The sequence below is a fragment of the Paroedura picta genome, chromosome 16, assembly GCF_049243985.1.
Source record: "Paroedura picta isolate Pp20150507F chromosome 16, Ppicta_v3.0, whole genome shotgun sequence".
Classification (NCBI taxonomy): Eukaryota; Metazoa; Chordata; class Lepidosauria; order Squamata; family Gekkonidae; genus Paroedura; species Paroedura picta.
In genome coordinates, this window is record NC_135384.1 from 4,896,300 (window position 1) to 4,921,093 (window position 24,794).

General features: G+C 43.8%; 2 protein-coding genes across 2 annotated transcripts; both read left to right on the top strand.

Annotated features, from left to right (window-relative positions):
- Window positions 1–3,388: 3,388 nt before the first annotated feature.
- On the top strand, window positions 3,389–13,630 carry LOC143826615 (vomeronasal type-2 receptor 26-like). The gene is made up of 5 exons (XM_077315455.1): window positions 3,389–3,474; window positions 7,587–7,878; window positions 8,834–8,965; window positions 9,853–9,904; window positions 12,714–13,630. Exons 1-5 carry the CDS (start codon window positions 3,389–3,391, stop codon window positions 13,628–13,630), a joined length of 1,479 nt encoding a protein of 492 aa, XP_077171570.1.
- Window positions 13,631–16,871: 3,241 nt separating this feature from the next.
- Window positions 16,872–23,378, top strand: LOC143826616 (vomeronasal type-2 receptor 26-like). Its single transcript, XM_077315456.1, has 4 exons — window positions 16,872–17,156; window positions 18,760–18,891; window positions 20,572–20,698; window positions 22,462–23,378. The coding sequence occupies exons 1-4, from the start codon at window positions 16,872–16,874 to the stop codon at window positions 23,376–23,378; spliced, it is 1,461 nt and encodes a 486-aa protein (XP_077171571.1).
- The last annotated feature ends 1,416 nt before the right edge of the window (window positions 23,379–24,794 follow it).

Here is a 24,794-nt window from a genome sequence, read left to right on the forward strand (position 1 = left end):
GGATTCCACACAACGGCGCTTGTATTGAGGGTGAACTCTTGGCCTGGAGGGGCCTGGGGGTCCATCCGTCCAACCTGGACTTTCTGGAGGGAACTGTATGAGAATGTCACCAGGTTTGTGATGTCATACCCAGAGACCAGATCTCCCCTTTCGTCAAAGAATATTTCTTCCCCAGCCGTATTGTTAAAGCGGACGTCTCTCAGAAAAGAGTGAAGCTAAAGGGGAGAACGAAGAAGGGTAATTTGAGAGGGGCAATGATCATTTAAGCTGTCAGGGATACATTTCTAAATTATTTACATCGCTGTTATCTAAATCTTATTAGAAATACATTTGTTTTAAGTAAGTAAGGTACTGTATTTTTTCACATTCTATTAATATTCTGACCTTTTCTATTTTGGCTAGAGCAACTGTGGTATATGGACTTTAATAGGGCCTGTTCCCCTGTTAACATCCCCCTGAGGCACCAGTGGGGACGGGACAGGGACGCAGATGAGAGGGAAGGGGTTGGTGATGTTTTTTTAGGGTTTGCCATCTGGGAGAGTTAGGATTTCACTCGGGTTGTTGTACTGTTTCATTGTGAGGTTTTTATTCTTTGTAGCCCGCCATGAGCCAGCTTGCTGGGAGCGGCGGGTAAGAAATCCCCAAATAAAGAAAATAAATAAATAAGCGGTGTTGAAACTTATCTGCATCCACACAAGTCTGAGCTTTTCATCGTAGGGGAGTTATGACTTACCTGCCACGGTTGAAGGTTCGGAAGGTTCCACCTGCCTCCATCCCCTGTTCTTTGACGTGGACCTCTCAACGAATACACGGCTTGGAGAGCATGCACGACAGCATAGACTGCATTGTAGATGCTGTAGCTCTCGTGGGTCTCTGTCATTTCAAATTCCCTTTCAGGGAGTGTCACTAGCCTTTCCATTCCTGTACATATTCTCTTGACGGAACGACACGAGCAATATGCTGGGAGGCAGCACTGGAAAATAGCGCACCACATAAAGTGGACGCGATAAAATTGAGAGTGGGCGGGGCTTACGCTCCTGAGGAAGTCGTAAAATCCCGGCATCACCTTTCTGTGGGGCGAGAAGGACAACGTGCCGTTGAGGCTTTTGACGGGCCGCATACGGTTGATGGAAGCCGATGTGATCTCCAGCTGAGCCGTCGTGATCCACACTCTCCCCAAATGACCCGCTGAATCCCTTTCCCCGTGGAATAGAAATAGCACTAGTCCCATCATGAAGTGAGGCTCTCCATGGAGAATGGCCACGTTGATTTTGCTCTCTGTGAGTTTAGAAGACACGGTGGCCATTTCCGCCATGGGATGTATCTTTCTGGAGCTCCACGGTCTCGAAACCATGTGTGTCAAAGCAATGCAAATATGGCTCCGAAGGAGCTTCGGTCTCAGGGTCCGAAGGAATATTTCCCCGCTGTCATCATCTCCTATGATGAGGCCAATCCAAGTCCATCCCAGGTGCTTCAGTAGTCGGACAATCCCAACCTGCTGTGTTTCTTCACTTGGGAGCATCCGGAAGAAATGTGGGAACCGAACTTTGTCACTCAGTGCCGGGTTAAAGGATTCGTAAGCAAGCTAATCGAGGCGGGAAAAGGGGGGAACAATTTTTTTTAAGTTTAGTCAGTGCCTTCCTTTCTTAGATGACCACAATTTATACCCCTTGGCTTCATGCAATGTAAATTTTCAGTTTTTAACTGATGATTTCAGATGGAAATGCTATCAAGGGGCACAGAAGAAGCAGATTTGAGACGAGAGGTTAAAATACCCATATTCCGGATGATTTATTCTTGTGTGTTATTGAATTCTGGTTCTGAGGGGAAGCACAATTACGATCTGCAGTTTAGAGGGGAAGAATTTTTATGTCATCATAGGAAATAGGCAATTTTATAACAGTCGCTATTGTTGTGAGAATCTAGAAGCAGGAGCATCTGGGAAGACCTACAAGGAGGGTCTTGGAAGGAGAGCTACATTAGGGAATGTACTTTGTATCTACATGAAGCCTCGTACCTGTGGGATCTTGTAGGCCATTGAGATCCTGGCTAGCTCGATGGAGATGAGAGAATCGCCCCCGGCAATGATGGCCATCACCTTCCTCTTCCTGTCACAATTGTAGTTTGGGGAAAACAGCTGTGATCCGGAGAGGAGACTCAGAGTGTTCCAGTAGGACTTTATTTCAAGGACGTTGTTGTCATAGATCTCCAGTCCCAGGGACTGGTTGAATAAGAGGCTGGGGTTTTTTTTAATCTCACCGACGGCAAAAGGAAACGCAAGGATGCTCAGGTAGTTCTTGAAGTTTAGCCTGCGGTGAGAACATCGCCAAGACTTACATTTCTACAGACGTTCACCGCATTCCACCCTGAAAGGCACTCAGGATGGGGTCAAAATGAATCAAATAATAAATGCATTTAGTGCTCATAGGGTGAGGTCCTACAAGGGACGCCACGTTTATATCCGAGGTGCTGATGGCCAGTGATCCAGCAAGACCTCCTCACTGACGGAGAGGGAGCTCACCTCAATGGATTTTGGCTCATTTGCAAACTGTAAAGGGCAGCTGCGTTATCAGCAGAGACAATCTACGGATACATTTTTATCACACCTTCCTTCCGTGAAGGTCAGCTTTATCCAGCGTAAGTTCACTCCCCCCACCACACTCACTTTATCTTCCAACCCAAGTGGCCTGACTGATTGGGATGGGAACTCGAGTCTGGCCTGACACTCTTAACCATTACACTCCACTGGGCTGTCATAAAGATTTCGGGGTCATGTAGTGGTTAAGAGTGAACGCTTCTAATCTGGTGAGCCTGGTTTGATTCCCCGCTCCTCCACATTCTGCCAGCTGGATGACCTTGGGCTAGTCACAGCCCTGATCGTGCTGCTCTCAGAGCAGTAAAATCAGGGCTCTCTCAGCCTCCGCTCCCTCACAGGGCATCAGTTGTGGGGAGAGGAAAGGGAAGGCAACAGTAAGCTGCTCGGAGACTCCTCAGAGCCTTCATAGCCCCCACCGTATCCTACAACCCTAAGCAGGGTCTGAGACCCCCTGACTCTATTACTCTCTTTATGCCAATAAAGGTACTCTGAATACTGAATACTAAGAAAGGGCAGTGCGAGAGAGATTTGGAAAGCTTCACTTTGAATCGATGCAACAACGACGCAGACCACAGCCTCCGAAATCGGGTTAGGCCGTTCTCTAAAACAAACAAGGGCCTACCCTTACATGGTTGGTTTGAAATACGGCTGGGCAGTGAAGTTCAGGAACTGGATCCCCTTAAACTCAAGGGATACGAAAGCGCCAAGGATCATGTCATGGTTGGAGACGGCAGAGTTCTGTTCAGGTTTTGCTCGCCAGCTGAATATGGAGTGCAAATCCCTGCCGCAGATATGAGGCAGGAGGAGGAGGAGGAGGAGGAGGGGCACCATGAAGGCCTCCCGGTTTGGCCGCAGTCCCTGATGTGCAGGAGCATGATGTGAGGAGGAGCAGCGTTAGAGCAGACTCCCCGCTAATGATAAGCAGATTTAAAGCATGGGTGGCAAAGCACATGCAGTTATGGCGATGAAGGGTGTTTTTGCCTTTTGGCTTGCCAGTTGTCTCTTGCTGTTCCTGGGACTCCCACAAGTCCAAGAGGTCTTTCATAGCAAATTGGATAATTGTTGGGCAAATAATTGCTTTTCCCTAACCCTCTAACTTCTGACTCTCTAACTCACACAGGGGAGGGAAAAAAAACATGTTTGGAAAAGACAAGGAAGGCACGAGATACTTTGGGTCAGGGACAGGGTTCAATTTACTCCTTGGGGCAGCAAAAAATCCCAGTGTAGCCCATAGGTACCCATAGTGGCCTCTGCAGGCATCCCTCCCTACCAGGCACGAGGCCCTACTGCCCTGACCAGGGAACGGACAAGGGCTGTGTTAGGCATTTATTGGTTTTTGCTTGACCACTCATACCCCCCCCACAACCAGTGGAGACTCTCACTGGGTCATTTGAACACCAGGCCATGCACAGGAAGGCCAGAGACCCAGTTGCGGTCATGGGCCATGCTTGGCCCATGCCAGCTTGGCCGTTTCTCCCATCTTAGAGTCGGACTAGCCCATCAGAGGCCTTTTGAAGGGGCTCTCCCTCTTCGTTTTACACTTCAGAGAGACTCTGTAGCTTCTTATGTTCCCTTTTGGGACGCATAACAGTGGGTGGGTACTACATGTGCTATGCTGATAAATCAACGTGGGCAAACCTCCACATTCAGAGGCACGAAGCATCAGAATCCCAGAGCCAGGAGACTATCTAGCTGCCTGTGGGTCTCTCCCTGCCATGCCTGGGGACCTGAGGCTTCCAACGAAAGCAAGCCCACCTGGCTCTCAGGGGTCAGGGGATGACTCCCCCAGGTGGACCCTTCAGAGGGTGCCACAACTTTGGTCACGCCTGGCTCTTTGAAGTATGGTTCCCCCCCCCCCCCTCACGGGGACTATATTTGGCTCCTTACTTGATTGAAGGGCACTGATTTGGACAGCAAAGATGCAAGCTGAAACAAGACTGTAGCCACTACAGAACATTTTTCACTGGCAGATAAAATCCATTTGAATTCCATGTAATATGGCAATAGATTCTGGGAGGCATTTTACATGGGCATAGACCCAGGTGGACAAAATGTAGTAGGTGCGGATGTGTTTGGGGAATTCCTGGCTGGACACCTCCCAAATTTCAACCCTATGGAAAAGGGAAGAAAAACTGATGGGTAAATTTGAGCTTTGCATGTAAGCGAATATATTGAGCAAAGTTGTAGGACATCTTTGCTGCTTATTTAGTGTGAAAGTTAAGCAACGACTTGATTTATGATTTCAGAACTTTGGGGGAACAGACTGATTTCTCGCAGTGCAATCCTAACCAAAGTTACAGTCTTCTAAATCCATCAAAGTAACAGGGCTAGGAAAGGTAGAACTCTGCTAAGGATGGCCCAGTTTAGAAGACTGAATGAAGTCTGAGCCCCATGGCAACTTTTAAGCCCCACAAAATTAAAGTTACCCAAAGTTTCCAATTTTCTTTACGGAGCCCTCGGGACACAAGAGAATTAACTAGCACATGGTTAAGATCCAGGGGAGAGCATTAAAAGGAACAGCGCTATCCTTGGAGCAAGTCTCCACACCCTCCGTTATCTTATTGAATCTTCAAGGGTTTGGTGATAGTCACAAGAAGACATTTTCCCACTAGCGTATTAATCAGGACAGAGGCAGCTTTGAACAAACTGGATAGCTGCTTGGAGGTGCATGTGAAGGCTGGTTAGGGATGACAGCTTAATGGGAGACGACCTGCGTAGCCTGCATGAGGTCCCTGACATCTTGAGTCAGAAAACAGAAGCACTAAGACATTGATGGACATCTCATGGAGATCCACTGCTAGCCAAGAGAGACCAGGATGTTCTAGAAGCAGCATTTTCCTGACTTCATAAAAGAATTCCTGGAAGAAATTAAAGGCTTGGGAGAGAAGTAGGTAAGGACCAGAGTTTAGGGACAGAGGATGGGATGTGCATGTATAAGGCCTCTGGATTTTCATTTTAGATGTAACATAGCAAGGTGTAAGTGGGTGTCTGCCTGAGACCTTGGAGAGCAGCCGCCAGCCAAGAGCGAGAGTCTCACGCCAGATGGACCTTCTACCTGCTAAGCAGATTCCACCCCAACTTTTGCTTTCCATCTCCTCCTAATGCAATTTCTGTTTTTGTTTACTGGGTTTTTAGACCAGCCTCCCTGCAAGCCAGCTCAGGGTGGTGTACAAAATTCTAGAAACTGTCAAGTTAAAGCCAATAAAATTGAGTTTAAAAATTAATTTGAATAAATGATGGCAGGTTGAAAACAGCAGTGCTATTTCCACAGGGCCATAACAGGTAGGTAAAGAGGTGTCAGCTTTGCCCCCAACCGAAAGCATCACCTTACAGGCCCTGAAGAATTGTGCAGGGCCACAATGTGCTCCTGTAGCTCAATCCCCCAGGTAGGGGCCAGGACGGAAAATGCCCGGAAGGTATTTGGAAGCTAAGCAGCATCAGCCCTGGCTAGAACTTGAATGGGAGACCTCTAAGGAGACTTCCGCAGGGTGGCCGTAAGTCAACTGTGAAATAACATCACTGTCCTCTCCCACCGCTCAGTGAGTTCCAAAAGCCAAAAGCAAGAAAAAAGTTTTGTTATTAATGTTATCCCAGAGTTCAATCGTCTGCAGAGGGAATCGTCTCCCGGGGCAATTATGCCAATCACTGTGATTTCTTCTCCTTGACAAACCTTCCCAAAAGGGGAAGGAAACCATCAAGATGACAGTCTGGAAAGGGTCATTAAGCCCCCCCTGTCTGCTGACTTCCGGCAGAAGAGGAAAGAAGCTAGCAGGTTTCTGGCACTTCAGGCTCTCATAAATTGCCCTTTTCCCATTCAGCTTGAAATCTGACCTGGCACCATCTCAGCTAGCACCAAAGGCAGGACTGCATTGTGACTGCACTGATGGGAAGAAGGCTGGTCTATTTCCTGCTGAAGTCACTCTCCAAAGTCACAGGAGAGTCTGCATCCAAGGAGGAACTCCTCTTCGAGAATGGCGACATTGGTGGTGACAATATTGCTGTTGGTTCCCATGATTGAGGTTGTAAATACCCTGCAGTGCTCTCCAAAGGATCCACTCCCTGTTCCTCACAAATGGTCCCAAGCCGGGAACTTCCTTATGGGTGGAATTCTTTCCCAGATATTTTTCCAAGAGTACTTGCTTTCTTTTGCAGAGCACCCTTCCAAAACTTTATTTGAATTTCCCGAGTAAGTGAAAAACGTTTCACTCTGCATCGTATCAGCTGTGCTAGGGCTTGACCACCGTGGTCTGCAGGTTGCCGTCTCCTCTTTTCACCGGTAGAGCTGAAAGCCTGCTTCGGCTTAGACATCATACCAAAACCTGAGGCTGAAAAGGCCTTGACCTGCTGATCACCACCAGTTTATGTTTTGTTTCTGTGTCTTTAACTCTTTGCATCATAGCTGATTTCCTCTTTCTATGTAACAGAATTTATTTTTGCTATATATTCCCCGTCATGTAAGAAGATCATAGCCTGACGAAGAGTGCTTGCACTTGAAAGCTCATGCCTTGAATAAATCTTTGTTGGTCTTAAAGGGGCTCCTGGACTCTGATTTTAAAGGTGCTTCTGGACTCTGTTCTTCCTCTTTCTTGTGAGGGCTTTCCTGGTCTTGCACCTTTTTAAAAGGAAAATAATGGTAATCGGGTGGAGGTATGAAAGTTGGCCTTTTGGTCTTGTGTTCTGGGAGAAAAGAGGCTAAGTGAACAAAATAAAGAAATAGAAGGCAACCAGTGGTAGCTAACCTAATGCAATGATCACCCATGATTTGTAAAGGGTGTTGTCCCTTGGTTGAAAGCCAGTTTCCCCAGCATTCTTTCAATAACACTCAATGGGTAGCAACATTCTGATGTATCATCTGTGTTGCTTTGACAGAAGAAAAAGAGATTTGCTAACTGCTTGAAAACTGAGGGCCCAGAAGAGTCCACCATTAGGATAAAATCATTTGTCGACTGATCAAATTCTCCGGTTAAAGAGCACTTTATTCTCTTTCCAGAATGGTGACCAAGTTCTTCCAACATGCCCTGGCATTAGCCTTTGCAGTCCATCAGGTCAACCAGAACCCAAATATCCTGCCCAACCTTACGCTGGGTTTCCACATCCATGACAGCTACTACAGTGCAGTGATGACCTATCGGACCACTCTGGGCTTGCTTTTTGGAGCGTACAGATTTGTTCCCAGCTACAAATGTGGCCTCCAGAATAACCTGATAGGTGTCATCGGGGGACTGAAGGGAGATATATCAGGCCACATGGCAGACATCTTAGGTCTTTACAAGATCCCACAGGTAGGACGGATGCACGGTGCCACGTACCAGAGGGACGGTAGAGATGCCAGAGGGGCATCTGTATGAGGCTGCAGCAATGAGAAATAGAGCGTTGGCATTTCTGAGAAAGTGCACCATGATTCTTTTTAACCTGAGACAATTCAGCGAGAGATGCAAATGTCCTCAGGAATCAGGGACCGCATAAATGCACTCATATAATCCTTGAGATGAAAAATAGGATACTAACATCACATTCCTTCTGGTTCATATCCTGTATAAAATGTTGTATGTGACTTAGTTAGAAATAGTGGTTAGAGTGTTAAATTAAGATGGGGAGACCTGCGTTCAAATCATTGTTTGGCCATGAAGTTGAATGAGCGACCTTGGGTCAAGCACTATATCAGCTATGCTTACCTAGCTTTCCCTTTTCATGCATGGTAAAAACACTTACAAAATATGGTGAACTAAAGGGGAATAGCAATGGGCAGGTAGGTTTGCAAACAAGGCCCTTTCTTCTAACATGCAGCCACCAGAGATGAAGCGTTCACACTGCTTTTCCACAATGATGCTCTACCCTGGATAGCCCAGGCAAGCCAAATCCCATCAGATCTCAGAAATTAAGCAAGGCTGACTCTGGCTAGAATTCAGATTCCAAGGGTGGAGTTCTACCAAGCAACACAAGGGAAATGGCAAACCACATCTGAATGTCCCTTGCCTGGCTGCCGGGCAATGCTTGGATCTCCTGACTACACACGCCGTACAATCCAGACCATTGTTCCCTATAATATTTCGGAAAAGCCCCTGTGGGTGGAGCACTGCCCAGGGGCATGTTCCTGAAGCACCCGCCTCCAGGAGCTGGCCTCCAGCCTTGCAGCCAGATGCTTTCTGGCTGCTGAGGATCCATTCTTCCGCTGCCTTGAATATATGGGTTCTACCTCTTCCCAGGTTTCTAGAACGTCTTTTCCTTTCCTTTCAGCTCACCTGTGGGTCCTTTGCCCCAGAGAAGAGGGGTGCAAAAGGGTCCCCTTCCTTCTACCGCATGCTCCCAAACGAATCTCATCAGTACAAGGCTCTGATTCATCTGCTTCTTCATTTCGGATGGACGTGGGTTGGACTCCTTGTTTTGGATGATGACACGGGGGACCATTTCATAAGGGCCGTGGAGACCTTGTTCTCCACCAATGGGATCTGTTCATCATTCACAGGAAGAGTCCCTCAGCAATGCAATTTTGAAGCGCTGGCTGATTGTTTTGACTTCTTGGGAGATCTCATTCGACACTTCATCGAAAGCGAGGCCAACGCGTTTATACTTTATGGAGAAATCACTATTATTAATACGATCAACGCTCTCCTTTCTCTAGGACATCCCCGATATACTGGGAATGAGTCACTTAGAAGGGTGTGGGTTATGATGGGGCAAATTGATTTTGCATCAACTTGTATTATAAGGAATCCCGATTTCCAATTCTTCCAAGGGGCAATTTCCTTCCAAATGCACTTCAGTGAGTTCCTGGGATTTCAGGAATATCTGAAGACTGAAAAACACTCCTGGAAACAAGAAAATGGTTTCCTCAAGGACTTCTGGGCTCAAGCATTTGACTGCTCATTTCCAAATCCTACAGAGCCCGTGGAAGCCAATGAAACATGTACTGGGGAGGAGAGGCTGGAAAGCCTTCCTCAGATGGTTTTTGAAATGCGCATGACTGGCCACAGTTATGGGATTGCTAATGCTGTCTATGCTGTGGCTCATGCTTTGCATGCTCTGCATCCCTCCAATCCAAGAAGAATGGTGGAGTTTCAAAGCCCTGGTCTTCGAGCTCTCCAGGCTTGGCAGGTAATTGGCAGGTTGTTTGCTATCAGGAACAGATGAAGGCAAGTCAAGGTAGGTCACAGATTTCTTCCCAATTTGAAGAAGAAATTGCACATATCAGCTATCCAAGAAACGCTGTGGCTTCAGAGAGTCCAGGCACTGTGTCTCCCACCCTCTCCTTGCAGCCTTGCATCAGCCAGGCTGTTTTCCAGCTCCCTAAGGTGCTCCAGGGCTCGAGTAGGTGATGCTCAGCTCTTACATCACATCACAGGTAAGGGGACATTACCCTATTGGGAAGCATCCTAGAGAATGTGTCTACCTGCCCATGTCTTCTAAGGGGTAGACCTGGCTTCCAGATAACAGATCTTCCTGCCTTATGGTTGAAAAACAGCCACTTCTGCCCTCCTTAGGGGAAAAAATGTTAGACAGAAAGAGAGAGTGGGAGTTCTATTCTTTTTTTTTAATGCCAGTTTTGAGCACCATTTTTTAATTGTTTGAGAGAAATCTGGCTACCCAAAGAGTCACATTTTCACTAAAAAAAAAGGAATGCTTTTGGTGTAGAAACCAATTTTATTCATAATGGAAAAGGTCACCAAGGTATCTGAAGGTTTTAACCTATTTAATAACTGTCCCATCAACTTTCCAGCAATAATAAGAAATGCTCCAATGAACATTCCAGAGGTTGTAAGGAGGGGTTTTAAGCCCACTTCAGACAATGAAAAAGTACAGTATCATATGCATATTATAGCAAGGGCACAGGCTGATAATCTAGTTTAGATGTGTTGCCAACAATTCTAGTCATATAAATAAGCAAATCTGATACAAACTAATTAAAGAGAAAAAAGGAAAATCGATAACTTAGCATAATACCCCTCGGTCATAGGTATCTTTCATTTAGAAAGTGTTTAGAGATTTTGCAAATCAATCCCCTTTGTTCCTTCGGTTTGAAAAGTAGGATTTCCTGAGATTGCAGGAAAGACTGAGTTCTGGGCAGATTTAGATTTTTAAATACCTGCCACAGCCCCTCATTCAAATTACCTTTTTAAAATAAACATCCTGAAACCTGGAGCTCCATGGATTTCAAAGCCAAACAAGTTCTGTCCTGCAAAGAAATAAGTAATCATGAAGAACTCTCACCACCCACCTCACAGCCCACATCTCCTCTACTACATAATTCCAACACTTGGTTTCTCTTTTCTCTTTCAAATAGCTACACCAGTTTCTTCAAGGCATTTCATTTAACAACTCAGCTGGAGAAGATGTCTCTTTAAATGACAACTGGGAAATACAAGCCAGATATGACATAATCAATACAGTGGTATTCCCAAACAACTCTTTCCTGAGAGCAAAGGTTGGAAGGGTGGATTCTGAAGGAAAAGAATTCATCATTCATGAAAATTTAATTGTGTGGCCAAAACGTTTTAACCAGGTGTGGATTTAGCAGAATTGGTGTTTTTTTTAATCCAACCCATCATGTTGTCCATGATTCCATTTCAGATGTTCATTTCAGGTTTTTACAAGAACATTATCTTGATACCTATCCTAAAACCTTTTCATGTCTTGGGATAGGTGTATCCCCTCTCTTTATGTAATGACCCCTGCCCTCCTGGCCACCACAAGCAAAAGAAGGAAGGAGAGAAATTTTGCTGCTACAGCTGTGATCCATGTCCAGAGGGGAAGATTTCAATGCAGAAGGGTAAGTGAAACCATTCTCATTCATTGTAATGTATAAAAACCCATCTGGGAAACCAGGGCTCTGTACCAGGGATGCAAGAGATTTAGGACAATTTGGGGCTCAAATGAAAATTTTGAGGAAGAGGACCAATGCAAATATTAATTTCCCCAAGATCTGCCATTTACAGAAAGCCATGAGGGGAAATAAACCAGTAAGATTGGAAGTAGTGTTTTAGAATCTTTTTTTGACATACTATTATGTGACCCTTATGATGGGAGACATTGTATGTGGAGGTCTGTAAAAAACAGGACCTTACATTCATGCACAGAGAAAGGGTCATAGGTGAGTTTCCTATACTGGCTAAAAGCAACTTGCAGGTGTAGAAGCAACTAACTAAAGCTAATCCCATGTAAATTAGCCCTTCTTTTAGCTGCTCTTTTTTTGCCAGGTAATTTGTATAGAAGGAAGAACCACATATGGATCTGTATGCCACAACTAATTGCCAAAGGCAATTCTGCAGAGTGGGAAATTCATTATAATGCCACATACCAAACTTGTTTATATATACAGATTTTTTATTATTATATTAGGATATAACAAAATGTTAATATAAAGAAACTACATTAGATAGATTATATAAACTGTACTCTACAAACATTTTAGTATAAAACCCTGTTCTGTCCCTGTGTCACTTATCTTCTTAAATAGTTCAGATAAGGACCCCATTGTTCTTGGAAGACATCATCAGTTTTTCCATTGACTATCAATGTCAATTTGGCCAAATCCACCAGTTTTGTCAGTCAGTCCTCTATTGAAAGTAAATCTTGTATCTTCCATTTTCTGGCTATGACCAGTCTTGCTGCTGTCTAGAAGAATAAGGTTCTAGTTTGCATTGGGAGGCACTGTGGTGGTATTCCTAATAGCATATTTTCAGGTTTCAATGGAAAACTAATACCCTGCACACATACCAAACTTTGATAAGGTGAGATGTTGGAGCTATCTATAATGCAGAGAACAGCATGTCTATGCCTTTGTGTATGTTTGCTGCGGACCCATAGGTTCAAACAATGTCATATTTCCTATAAATTAAAAAGTTGGGGGAAATGACATATAGATAAGAATGCTTTTGGATAAAATAACAGTACTGAAAGATGATAGATGATAGAAATGTTTTAAGCACAAGGAAGGAGAAAACTGCAACTGATAAATCTACAACTTTAAAAACATCTGAAAGTGGTTTTCAACACTACTGGGGCTGGGGATTGGGAAGGCAGCATAAGCAAGACACCCATGTTGAAGGTGGTTGTTGCAACTGGTGATCTGTCACCTGAACTGGAATTCAGACAGCTCCTCTTTCTTTCCCCACCCCAGACATGGACAGCTGTTCCGAATGCCCAGAAGAGAAGCATCCAAGCAAAAACCAAAGTAGCTGCATTCCGAAGACATTAAGTTTTCTATCTTATGAAGAACCTTTGGGGATGTTTTTGGCCTCAGGTTCTGGGTTCTTTTCCCTGATCACAGTAATTATACTAAGAACTTTTGTTAAGCACCAAGATACCCCCATCGTCAAGGCCAACAACCGAGAGATCACCTACATTCTTCTAGTCTCCCTCCTGCTCTGCTTCCTCTGCTCATTGCTCTTCCTTGGACATCCAACAAAGGCCTCCTGCTTACTCCGGCAGTCTGCTTTTAGCATCATCTTCTCCCTGGCTGTTTCCTGCTTGTTGGCCAAAACTATCACAGTGGTGGTGGCTTTCATGGCCACCAAACCAGGGTCCAGCATTAGGAAATGGGTGGGAAAAGGACTGCCTAACTCCATCATCTTGTCCTGCTCCCTCATTCAAGCAGGCTTTTGTATGCTGTGGCTGGGAATGTCCCCTCCATTCCCCAATTTTGACACTCAGTCTGTTAGAGGAGAAATCATTGCAGAATGCCAAGAAGGATCTGCCATGATGTTCTATATTGTTCTTGGCTACATCGGGCTCTTGTCATTTCTAAGTCTGAGTGTGGCTTTCCTTGCAAGGAAACTGCCGGATAGTTTTAATGAATCCAAGTACATCACCTTCAGTATGTTGATGTTTTGCAGTGTTTGGTTGTCTTTTGTTCCAGCTTACGTGAGCACCAAAGGCAAATATATGGTGGTTGTAGAGGTCTTCTCCATCTTAGTTTCCAGTGGTGGGATACTGGCCTGCATCTTTTTTCCCAAATGCTACATTATAATCCTAAGGCCTGGACTGAACAACAAGGAGTTGATAATAAGGGGTCACCATAAATTGATTGCAATTTGACAGAATTTTTCATTATAACCACCACCAAAAAGGAGAAACAATTAAAAATACCGAATTGTACAGTTAGCTATATTTCTTTTGCATATTTCTATTAGATTAATTTCTCCTGTACAATGAAGGAAGCTGATGCAATGTAGGATTCATTTGGCTCAAATTCAGTCTCCATAGAACAGTCTTCAAATGAGTTAGCTGAATAGTAGGAGAATCCATTTCCCCTTCAGCAAGGGAAATACCCAACTGAAATGCCAAAGATTGAATGGTCGCTAGGCAAAATGCACAATCAGAGGAACCTGCTGCACCAACAGTCTTGAAATCATCAATATAATGGAGGCTATTATATTGACACTTTACCACACAAATTGAAAAAAAGAACTAAAGGCTCCGAAACTAGTGTAGGCCCCATAGAATTCCATGGGCAGGCTTTATCCACATATCATAGACCATTAACTTAAACCACAACATGGAAAAATCAGATGGGTAGACATGGACTGAATGTCAGATTTCACCATGAGTATACCAGGGCCATGGGATTGAATCAAACTCTCTACTAGGTCATATAATGCATACATTACATATTGGGGGAATTGTTTCATTAACTGATGAGCCCCTAGAGTAGAAGCAGAGAAGTTTAAGGAAAAAATCAGCAAGGCCTTTATTAGGGACAACACTCAATAGAGAAAGCTTCAGGATAGAAAAAAGAAGAGGACACAAAATGGCCTGTAATCCTACCCTTAGAACATTCTTTAGCAGCCTTTTCCCTAAACACCTGTAGAAGATCCCAGGCTGACCTGAGGTTCCACGTTCCTAGATAAGGATGGATAACAATGGGGGATTCTAAAGCCTAGCTCAAAGTCTTCCCACAAGATGGCCATGATTTTCCTTCTTTGAATATACTGCAAGCAAAAATTCCAGAGCCTGGAAGCAAATTGTGGTACATACTAAAGCAAAGCCAGACCTTTTGGCACTATAATTGTTATCCTGAGCCTCTGCAAACATTGGCATTACCCTATCCTGCTTCCTTTTTCCTCAAAATACTGGCATCACAGTGAGAGCAAGACAGCCTTGGATGTGAGCCAAAACAGTCATCACAATTGTATTTAAATTTACGTTTTATGTGACTACAATTTCCCAGATGATACTCCCAGCAGACTCTTCAGAGACTTTCATACCTGAAGCTTGGACTAGACCTTGTACCATCTTGGATCTCAAATGTGACCCCATTGTTACTAACCAAATCTTACCATGAATAAGATCGCACCTGGCTACCTTGCTACACAGGGACCTCTTGTGAAAAGCCTCATCATATTCTACAGCTGCTGTTACATTGGGCATAGTGCAAGGCTTTGAAACATTATTTTTATTTTTGTTTACATTAATTCCTGCCTCTCTAGGAAAGCCAGCTCTCAACACAGTGCAAGTTAGGCATGTGGTTGATCAAATGTCAACCATATTTGGGGTATGCTGAAATTACCATCTCCAGGAGTCAATGCCAAAGGCAAGGAAAAGTTTTGTTATTAATGTTAGCGCAAAGTTATATTTCTGCAGAGGGAATCGTCTCCTGGGGCAATTATGCCAATCACTGTACTTTCTTCTCCTTGGCAAACCTACCCAAAGGAAACAATCGTCAGGGGAGTCTGGGAAGGGACATTAACCCCCATCCTCATTGTTCATTGTTCTTACTGCAGTCGCAGGGCATTCATCTCACCTATCAATATAGTAAACCTCCCCTATGGTCACTGCCTTCTGGTGGAAAGATCAAGTGGCAAACAGGTTTCTCTCATTCATACTAGGATATGTTGTTTTTGATGCTTGTGCTTGGAATCTAATCCTGATCCATCTCAGCTAGCCCTGAAGACGTCCTTCGTAACTGTTGAGAGGATGTAGGCTTGTGTATTTCTCTTTAAGCAAGGAAACTGGTAGGTGCAGTCAACATCTAAGAAGCAGAGAAGTTTAAGGCAAAATTCAGCAAGGCCTCTTAAGCCTCTACATCCTCTCAAGCCGTAGATGGTCACAGGCGTTTCGGTGTCCAAGAAGAAGCTTTGCTGCAAGAATGCTGATGTTTTGGTGACAATATTTCTGCTGGTTCCCATGATTAGGAATGTCAATGCTCTGCTGTGCTCTCCAAAAGACCCTGTTCCTGTTCCACATGAGTGGTCCCAGACAGGCGACGTCCTCATTGGGGGAATTCTGTCCCAGATTTTTCACCAAAGTTACATACTGACTTTTTTACAACACCCTTCAAAAGATTTATTTGAAATTCCAGAGTAAGTAAAAAAAAAAAATTCAATCTGCATCATATCACCTTTGCGAGGACTTAAGCCCTGACTATCGTTGATAGTCTTCTGAAATAATAATGCACCCCTTATCTGGTTGAGTTGAGCTTTTCCACCTGTAATTTTCTCAAAGTTCCTACCATGTCCCCCTTTTGACAAGCCTCAGAATGACTGACGTCTGTTCACAGAGGCCCCACAATAAGTGTCAAATGAAATTCCCTCTCAATATACTGCAAGTTAAGAAGTGACTCGATGCAACAATAATGCATTCTGTTTCATTTGCAATAGTCACTGGGTATCTGCTCCACAAATAGACTAGAATTGGCCAACCAACTTGGCTTGCAGATTGCCTGCTTCTCTTTTCACTTGCAGAGCCCCAGGTCTGCAGTGAGCCTCCACCTCATTAATGGGGCAGGTGATCCTGGAGAGGTGGAAACAAGCAGCTGGAGTTCATCTGATGGATCCCAGCTGGTGGGTGGAGGTGACTCTGTAGAAGCTGTATAAGCTATAAGTCTTGGCACGCTTGTATCTTCTCCTCTTTGTGGCCTCCTCTGCCTCTGGCCTAGCTATTGCTGGCTAATCCTCCTCTGAGGAGTCTTCAACATTGCGGAGACTTGGCAGATGCATGACATACGCCTTTATAAACACTTTGAGTCCTGTGTTCTGGGACAAAAGTTGCTAAATAAAATAAAGAAGTAGATGGCAAAAAGGGCAAAATGCAGACAGACGGTGTTGTGGTAGCTACCATAATATGGAGATTGCCCATGATTTGGAAAGCCAGTTTCCTCAGCATTCGTTCAATAACACACAATGGGTGGTGTTCTGATGTATTATCCGTGTTGCCTTGAGAGAAGAGAATTTGCTAACTGCTTGAAAACTGAAGACCCAGAACAGTCCACCATTAGGATTACATCATTTGTTGACTGATCAAATTCTCCGGTAAAAGAGCACTTTATTCTCTTTCCAGAATGGTGACCAAGTTCTTCCAACATGCCCTGGCATTAGCCTTTGCAGTCCATCAGGTCAACCAGAACCCAAACATCTTGCCCAACCTTACGCTGGGTTTCCACATCTATGACAGCTACAACGACGCAGTGATGACCTATCGGACCACCCTGGACTTGCTCTTTAGAGCGTACAGATTTGTCCCCAGCTCCAATTGTGACCTCCATCTGATAGGTGTCATCGGGGGACTGAAGGGTGATATAGCAGGCCACATGGCAGACATCTTAGGTATTTACAAGATTCCACAGGTAGGACGGATGCACGGTGCCATGTATCAGAGGGGTGGTACAGATTCCAGAGGGGCATCTGTGCTTGCCTGCAGCAATGAAAAATACAAAGCTGACATTTCTGAAAAAGTGTTCCATATTCTTTTAACCTGAGACAATTCAGCTAGAGATGCGAATGTCCTCAGGAATCAGGAACCGCATAAATACAGCCACATACCCTTGAGATGAATGATAGGGTGCTATCAAATATCACATTCCTACTGATTCACATCCTGCATAAAGTGTTGTATGAGAGTTAGTTGGGAATAGTGGTTAGAGCGTTAAACTAAGATGGGGAGACCTGCGTTCAAATCATTGTTTGGCCATGAAGGTGATTGAGTGACCTTGGGTCAAGCACTATATCAGCTATGCTTATCTAGCTTTCCCTTATCATGCATGGTAAAAACACTTACAAAATATGGTGAACAATAGAGAAATAGTAATGGCAGGTAGGTTTGCAAACGAGGCCCTTTCTTCTAAGAAGAAAAAGAAGAGCTGGTTCTTCTATGCCGCTTTTTTCTCCCCCAAAGTATTCTCAAAGCGACTTACAGTCATCTTCCCTTTCCTCTCCCTGCAACAGACACCCTGTGGGGTAGGTAGAGCTGAGAGAGCCCTAATATTCCTGCTCGGTCAGAACAGCTTTATGGTGAGCCCAAGGTCACTCAGCTGGCTGCATGTGGGGGAGCAGGGAATCAAACCCGGCTCACCAGATTAGAAGTCCACACTCTTAACCACTACACCAAGCTGACTCCACCAGAGATGAAGCATTCACACTGTCTTTCCACAATGATGCTCTACCCTGGATAGCACAGGCAAGCCCAATCCCATCAGATTTCAGAAACTAAGCAGGTCTGACTCTGGCTAGTATTCAGATGGGAGATCCCCATGGGTGGAGTTCTTCCAAGGAGAACGAGGGGAAGTGGCAAGCCATATCTGAAGGTCCCTTGCCCGGCTGCCAGACAATCCTGAGATCTCCTGGCTATAGTACACATGCCATACCATAAGTAAATAAATCCACAACGATCTTCGTGAATGATCTTTATCTCTGGGTGGCTAGTTGCAATTGATAGACGTATTAACCTGCCCGATTACCTTGAAAGCACTTTACACCATCCCTACATCTACTGGCACTGAATTCTAATATTTATTACTTGTTGAGTAGAGAAGTACCAGGGGAACTCACGACAGTATCTCAGCATCACCTTCTTTTTGGACTGTGAAGGCAGTAGGAAAGAAAAGTAAAGTGATCTGGGAGCAGGAAGGAACGAGAACAAATGGAGAGCGGAATAACAGAAAGCAAACAAGAAGTATTAGGTAGTGGAAGACACTTTTAGACACGGTCCCCAAACCTCAGGACCAACCTCCCCTGAGCCTTCGGGGAGGGCGGTATATAAATCTAAATAAATAAATAAATTAAATAAATAAATTACACATGCAAGCGTCCTGAACTTTTCACTCAAGTCAAACTTCTCGAGTCAAATGTGACAATTCGTACAGGAAACATTTAGTGCCTAAACAGAGCACGTAAACATAGGCACACCTGCCTCTTCCCGGGTTTCTAGAACGTCTTTTCCTTTCCTTTCAGCTCACGTATGGGTCCTTTGCCCCAGAGAAGAGGGGTGCAAAAGGGTCCCCTTCCTTCTACCGCATGCTCCCAAACGAATCTCATCAGTACAAGGCTCTGATTCATCTGCTTCTTCATTTCGGATGGACCTGGGTTGGACTCTTTGTTTTGGATGATGACACGGGAGACCATTTCATAAGGATTGTGGAGCCCTTGTTCTCCACCAATGGGATCTGTTCATCATTCACAGGGAGGATCCCTCAGCAATGTAATTTTGAAGCGCCGGCTGATTGTTATGACTTCCTGGGAGTCCTCATCCTACACTTCATTGAAAGCGAGGCCAACACGTTTATCCTTTATGGAGAAATTTGGACTATTAATACAATCAATGTTCTCCTTTTTCTAGGATATCCTGGGTATACTGAGAATGAGTCACTTAGAAGGGTGTGGGTTATGATGGGGCAAACTGATTTTGCATCAACTTATATTTTAAGGAATTCTGATTTCCAGTTCTTCCAAGGTGCAATTTCCTTCCAAATGCACGTCAGTGATTTCCGAGGGTTCCAGGAATACCTGAAGACTGAAAAACACTCCTGGACACAAGGAAATGGTTTCCTCGAGGACTTCTGGGCTCAAGCATTTGACTGCTCATTTCCGAATCCTACAGAGCCCGTGGAAGCCAATGAAACATGTACTGGAGAGGAGAGGCTGGAAAGCCTTCTTCAGAGTGTTTTTGAAATGCACATGTCTGACCACAGTTATGGGATCGCTAATGCTGTCTATGCTGTGGCTCATGCTTTGCATGCTCTGCATTCCTCCAATCCAAGAAGAATGGTGGAGTTTCAAAGCCCTGGACTTCAAGGTCTTCAAGCTTGGCAGGTAATATCTTCAGGGCAGGACTCTTGGTCATTGGTATCCTTTGGTTTAGAAAGCATTGAGAGATTTTGCAAATCAATCCCCTTTGTTCCTTCTATTTGAAAAGTAGGATTTCCTGACATCTCAGGAAGGACTGAGTTCTGGGCAGATTTAGTGTTATTATCTTTATAAATACCTGCCGCAGCCCCTCATTCAAAGTTTCTTTTTAAAATATTCATTCTGAACTGTGGAACTACATGGATTTCTATCCCAAACGAGTTCTGTCCTGCCAAAAAATAAGCAATCATCAATAAATCCCATCACCCACCTCAAAGCCCACGTATTCTCTGCAACATAAATCCAACACTTGGTTTCTCTTTTCTCTCTCAAATAGCTACACCACTTTCTTCAAGGCATTTCATTTTATAACTCAGTTGCAGAAGATAAAGAACTGCCAATGCCCCTCAATCACATTCCTTCTTTAAAATAATCCACCTGAACTCAGGAAGTACATGGATTTGAATCTAAAATTGAATCCAAAATCCTAAAAATAATCATTCATGATTAAATCCCACCCCCCACGCCCAGATCTCCAGTACTTGGTTTCTCTTTTCTCTTTCAAATAGCTCCATCACTTTCTTCAAGGCATTTCATTTAACAATTCAGCTGGAGAAGATGTCTCCCTAAATGACAACTGGGAAATAGACGCTGGATATGACATAATCAATGCAGTGATATTCCCAAACAACTCTTTCCTGAGAGCAAAGGTTGGAAGGGTGGATTCCGAAGGAAAAGAATTCATCATTCATGAAAATTTAATTGTGTGGCAGAGACATTTTAACCAGGTGTGGATTTAGCAGAATCAAATGTTTCAATCCAACCCATCATGTTGTCCATCATTCCATTTCAGATGTTCAGTTTTTATACAGGAACATAATCTTGATACCCGTCCTAAAACCTTTTCATGTTTTGGCATAGATGCATCCCCTCTCTTTATGTAATGACCCCTGCCCTCCCGGCCACCACAAGCAAAAGAAGGAAGGAAAGAAATTTTGCTGCTACAGCTGTGATCCATGCCCAGAGGGGAAGATTTCAATGCAGAAGGGTAAGTGAAACTATGCATCAAGTTTTCCTGCACATAGTGCTCATTCAAAGAATTATTTCTCTAATTTTCATGTAGGGTATAAAAACCCATCTGGCAAACCAGAGTTTGGTATTACTGGTACAGGATGTTGAAGACAATTTGGGGCTTAAATCAAAACGTTGAGGAAGAGGACAGATACAAATATTAATTTTCCCAGGATCTGCCATTTACAGTCATATAATTAGAAATAAACAGGTATGATTGGATGTAGTACTCTGAAAACTTTTTTTGACATACTATTATGTGATCCTTATGATGGGAGACATTGTATGTAGAGGTCTGTAAAAACCAGGAGCCTACATTCATGCAGAGAAGGAGTCATAGGTGAGTTTCCCATACTTGTTAAAAGCAACTTGCAGGTGTAGTTCCAACTAAAGCTAATCCCATTGTAAATTAGCCCTTCGATATTGAACCCCTGACATTTGGGGAGTTCGGCTTTAACACCACAAAATTTTTTGTGGCACTACAAGGGAGTAAGAGGGACTTTATTTCATATAATAATAATGTGTCCCTTCCTAATAATAGCCCTAAAGTGACATGAAATGAATGAGCAGATCAAGTGTGACATAGATTTGACTTTATATTTGACAAAAAGATGTTTTTAGTTGCTCTTTTGTTGCTGGGTAATTTGTACAGAAGGAAGAACTGCATATGAATCTTGTATGTGACCAACAATTGCCAAAGGCTTAAATCTTCTGCAGAGTATTCATTATAATACCACGTACCAAATTTTGGTAAGGAGGGATGTTGGACTTAGCTATAATGCAGAGAACAGCATGTCTGTGCCTCTGTGCACATTTGCTGTGGACCTACTGGTTCAAACTTTGCCATATTTTCCATGTCATAAATGTATAAATTAAAAAGTTGGGGGAAATGAAAGAATGCTTTGGATAAAATAACAGTACTGAAAGTTGATAGATGATAGAAGTGTTTCAAGCACAAGGAAGAAGAAAAATACATTTGATAAATCATCTGCAACTACTGTAAAAACATATTAAACCTTTACTCTGCTCTGGTTCAGCCTCACTTGGAGTACTGTGTTCAGTTTTGGGCACCCCAGTTGAAGAGAGATGTTGACAAACGGGAACGTGTCCAGAGGAGGGCAACAAATATGGTGAGGGGTTTGGAGACCAAGACATATGGAGAAAGGTTGGGGGAGCTTGGTCTGTTTAGCCTAGAGAGGAGATGACTGAGAGGGGATCTGATAACCATATTCAAGTATTTAAATGGTGCCATATGGAGCATGGAACAGAATTGTTCTCTCTTGCCCCAGAGGGACAGACCAGAACAAATGAAATGAAATTAATTCAAAAGAAATTCCATCTAAACATCTGGAAGAAGTTTCACAGTGGGACAGGCTTCCTCAGGAGTTGGTGGGTTCTCCATCTTTGGAAATTTTTTAACGGAGACTAGATAGCCATCTGACGGAGAGGCTGATTCTGTGAAGGCAAAGGGGGGGCAGGTTACAGTAGATGAGCAATTGGGATGTGAGTGTCCTGCATAGTGCAGGGAGTTGGACTAGATGACCCATGAGATCCCTTCAAACTCTATTATTCTATAATTCTATGATTCTAAAGTGATTTCCGGATGCTCACAACCACCCTGGGGCTGGGGGTTGGGAAGGCAGCATAACCATGACACCCACATTGAAGGTGGTTGTTCCAACTGGTGATCTGTCACCTGAACTGGAATTCAGACAGCTCCTCTTTCTTTCCCCACCCCAGACATGGACAGCTGTTCCGAATGCCCAGAAGAGAAGCATCCAAGCAAAAACCAAAGTAGCTGCATTCCGAAGACATTAAGTTTTCTGTCTTATGAAGAACCTTTGGGGATGTTTTTGGCCTCAGGCTCTGGGTTCTTTTCCCTGATCACAGTAATTATACTAAGAACTTTTGTTAAGCACCAAGATACCCCCATCGTCAAGGCCAACAACCGAGAGATCACCTACATTCTTCTAGTCTCCCTCCTGCTCTGCTTCCTCTGCTCTTTGCTCTTCCTTGGACATCCAACAAAGGCCACCTGCTTACTCCGGCAGTCTGTTTTCAGCATCATCTTCTCCCTGGCTGTTTCCTGCTTGTTGGCCAAAACTATCACAGTGGTGGTGGCTTTCATGGCCACCAAACCAGGGTCCAAAATGAGGAAGTGGGTGGGGAAAGGACTGGCCAACTCCATCGTCTTGTCCTGCTCCCTCATTCAAGCAGGCTTTTGTATGCTGTGGCTGGGAACGTCCCCTCCATTCCCCAATTTTGACACTCAGTCTGTTAGAGGAGAAATCATTGCAGAATGCCAAGAAGGGTCTGCCATGATGTTCTATATTGTTCTTGGCTACATCGGGCTCCTGTCATTTCTAAGCCTGAGTGTGGCTTTCCTTGCAAGGAAACTGCCGGATAGTTTTAATGAATCCAAGTACATCACCTTCAGTATGCTTATGTTTTGCAGTGTTTGGTTGTCTTTTGTTCCAGCTTACGTGAGCACCAAAGGCAAATATATGGTGGTTGTAGAGGTCTTCTCCATCTTAGTTTCCAGTGGTGGTATACTGGCCTGCATCTTTTTTCCCAAATGCTACATTATAATCCTAAGGCCTGGTCTGAACAACAAGGAGTTGATAATAAGGGGTCACCATAAATTGATTGCAACTTGACAGCATTTTTCACTACAACCACCACCAATAAGGAGAAACAATTAAAAATACCGAATTGTGCTATTAGCTATATTTCCTTTGTATAGTTCTATTAGATTAATTTCTCCTGTACAATGAAGGAAGCTGATGCAATGTAGGATTTATTTGGCTCAACTTCAGTCTCCATAGAACAGTCTCTAAATAAGTAAGCTGAATAGTAGGAATATCCATTTCCCCTTAAACAAGGGAAATACTCAAATGTCTAAGATTGAAAGGTGGCCAGGTAAACCTGCTGCACCAACAATCAAGAAATCATCAACATAATGAAGAGTCAGGCTGCTATTATATCAACAGTTTACTACAAATTGCAAGAAGGAACTAAAGGCTTCAAACTAGTTTAGGCCCAAGAAAATTCCACAGGCAGGCTGTATCTACATATCATAGACCATTAACTTAAACCCCAAGAGGCAAAAATCAGATGGGTGGACAGTGAGTAGGTAAAACATATACTGAATGTCACATTTCACCATGTGCACCAGGGAAAAGGGATTGAACTTAACACATTGCTAGGTCAAATAATGCATACATTACATATTGGGGGAATTGTTTCATTAACTGATGAGCCCCTAGGGTCCGAGAGGTGAAGTATAAGGCAAAATTCACCAGGGGCTTTCTTAGGGACAACACTCAATGGAGAACGTGTCAGGATAGCAAAAGGTAGAGGACACAAAATGGCCTGTAATCCTACCCTATAGTGTGAGCCTTTAAAACATTATTTTTATTTTTATTTAAATTATTTCCCGCTGCTCTTGACAAGCCAGCCCTCGGCAGGTTACAAGTTAGACATGTGATTGATCAAATGCCAACCTGATTGATTGATTGATTGATTGTTGTATTTTTATATCACCGCTCGCTGCAGTTCACAAACAGTATCAATAAAAATTCTCCCAAGAAACAGTAAAACAATATAAAAATATAAACACAAATACAAGATGGCAGAATTTTAAAAATGGCTCCCCATATTCCAGGCGTTGATCTTTATCTGTAGCGGCTTGGAGATGGAAGCATATTTGGGATATGCTGGAATTACCATCTCCAGGAGTCAGTGCTCGAGGCAAGAGAAAGTTTTGTTATTAATGTTAGCACAAAGTTCAATTTCTGCAGAGGGAATCGTCTCCCCTTGCAATTATGCCAATCACTGTACTTTCTTCTCCTTGACAAACCTTCCCAAAGGGGGAAGGAAACAATCAACAGGGGAATCCGGGAAGGGTCATTAACCCCCGTCCTCATAGTTCATTGTTGTTACAGCACTTTTAGGGCATTCATCTCTCCTATCAATATATGAAACCTTCCCTATGATCACTGCCTCCTGGTGGAAAGGTCAAGAGGCAAACAGGTTTCTCTCATTCATACCAGGATATGTTGCTTTTGACGCTC

What these genes read in the sequence shown, in the direction of transcription:
- LOC143826616 (XM_077315456.1), top strand. Translation starts at nt 16,872, where the DNA reads ATGGTGACCAAGTTCTTCCAACATGCCCTGGCATTAGCCTTTGCAGTC. An exon ending in GTATTTACAAGATTCCACAG is followed by an intron (nt 17,157 to 18,759) that starts GTAGGACGGATG and finishes CTTTCCTTTCAG; the next exon opens with CTCACGTATGGGTCCTTTGC. An exon ending in GAAGATTTCAATGCAGAAGG is followed by an intron (nt 20,699 to 22,461) that starts GTAAGTGAAACT and finishes TCCCCACCCCAG; the next exon opens with ACATGGACAGCTGTTCCGAA.
- LOC143826615 (XM_077315455.1), top strand. Translation starts at nt 3,389, where the DNA reads ATGAGGCAGGAGGAGGAGGAGGAGGAGGAGGGGCACCATGAAGGCCTC. An exon ending in GTCTTTACAAGATCCCACAG is followed by an intron (nt 7,879 to 8,833) that starts GTAGGACGGATG and finishes CTTTCCTTTCAG; the next exon opens with CTCACCTGTGGGTCCTTTGC. An exon ending in TTCATTTCGGATGGACGTGG is followed by an intron (nt 8,966 to 9,852) that starts GTTGGACTCCTT and finishes CTCTCCTTGCAG; the next exon opens with CCTTGCATCAGCCAGGCTGT.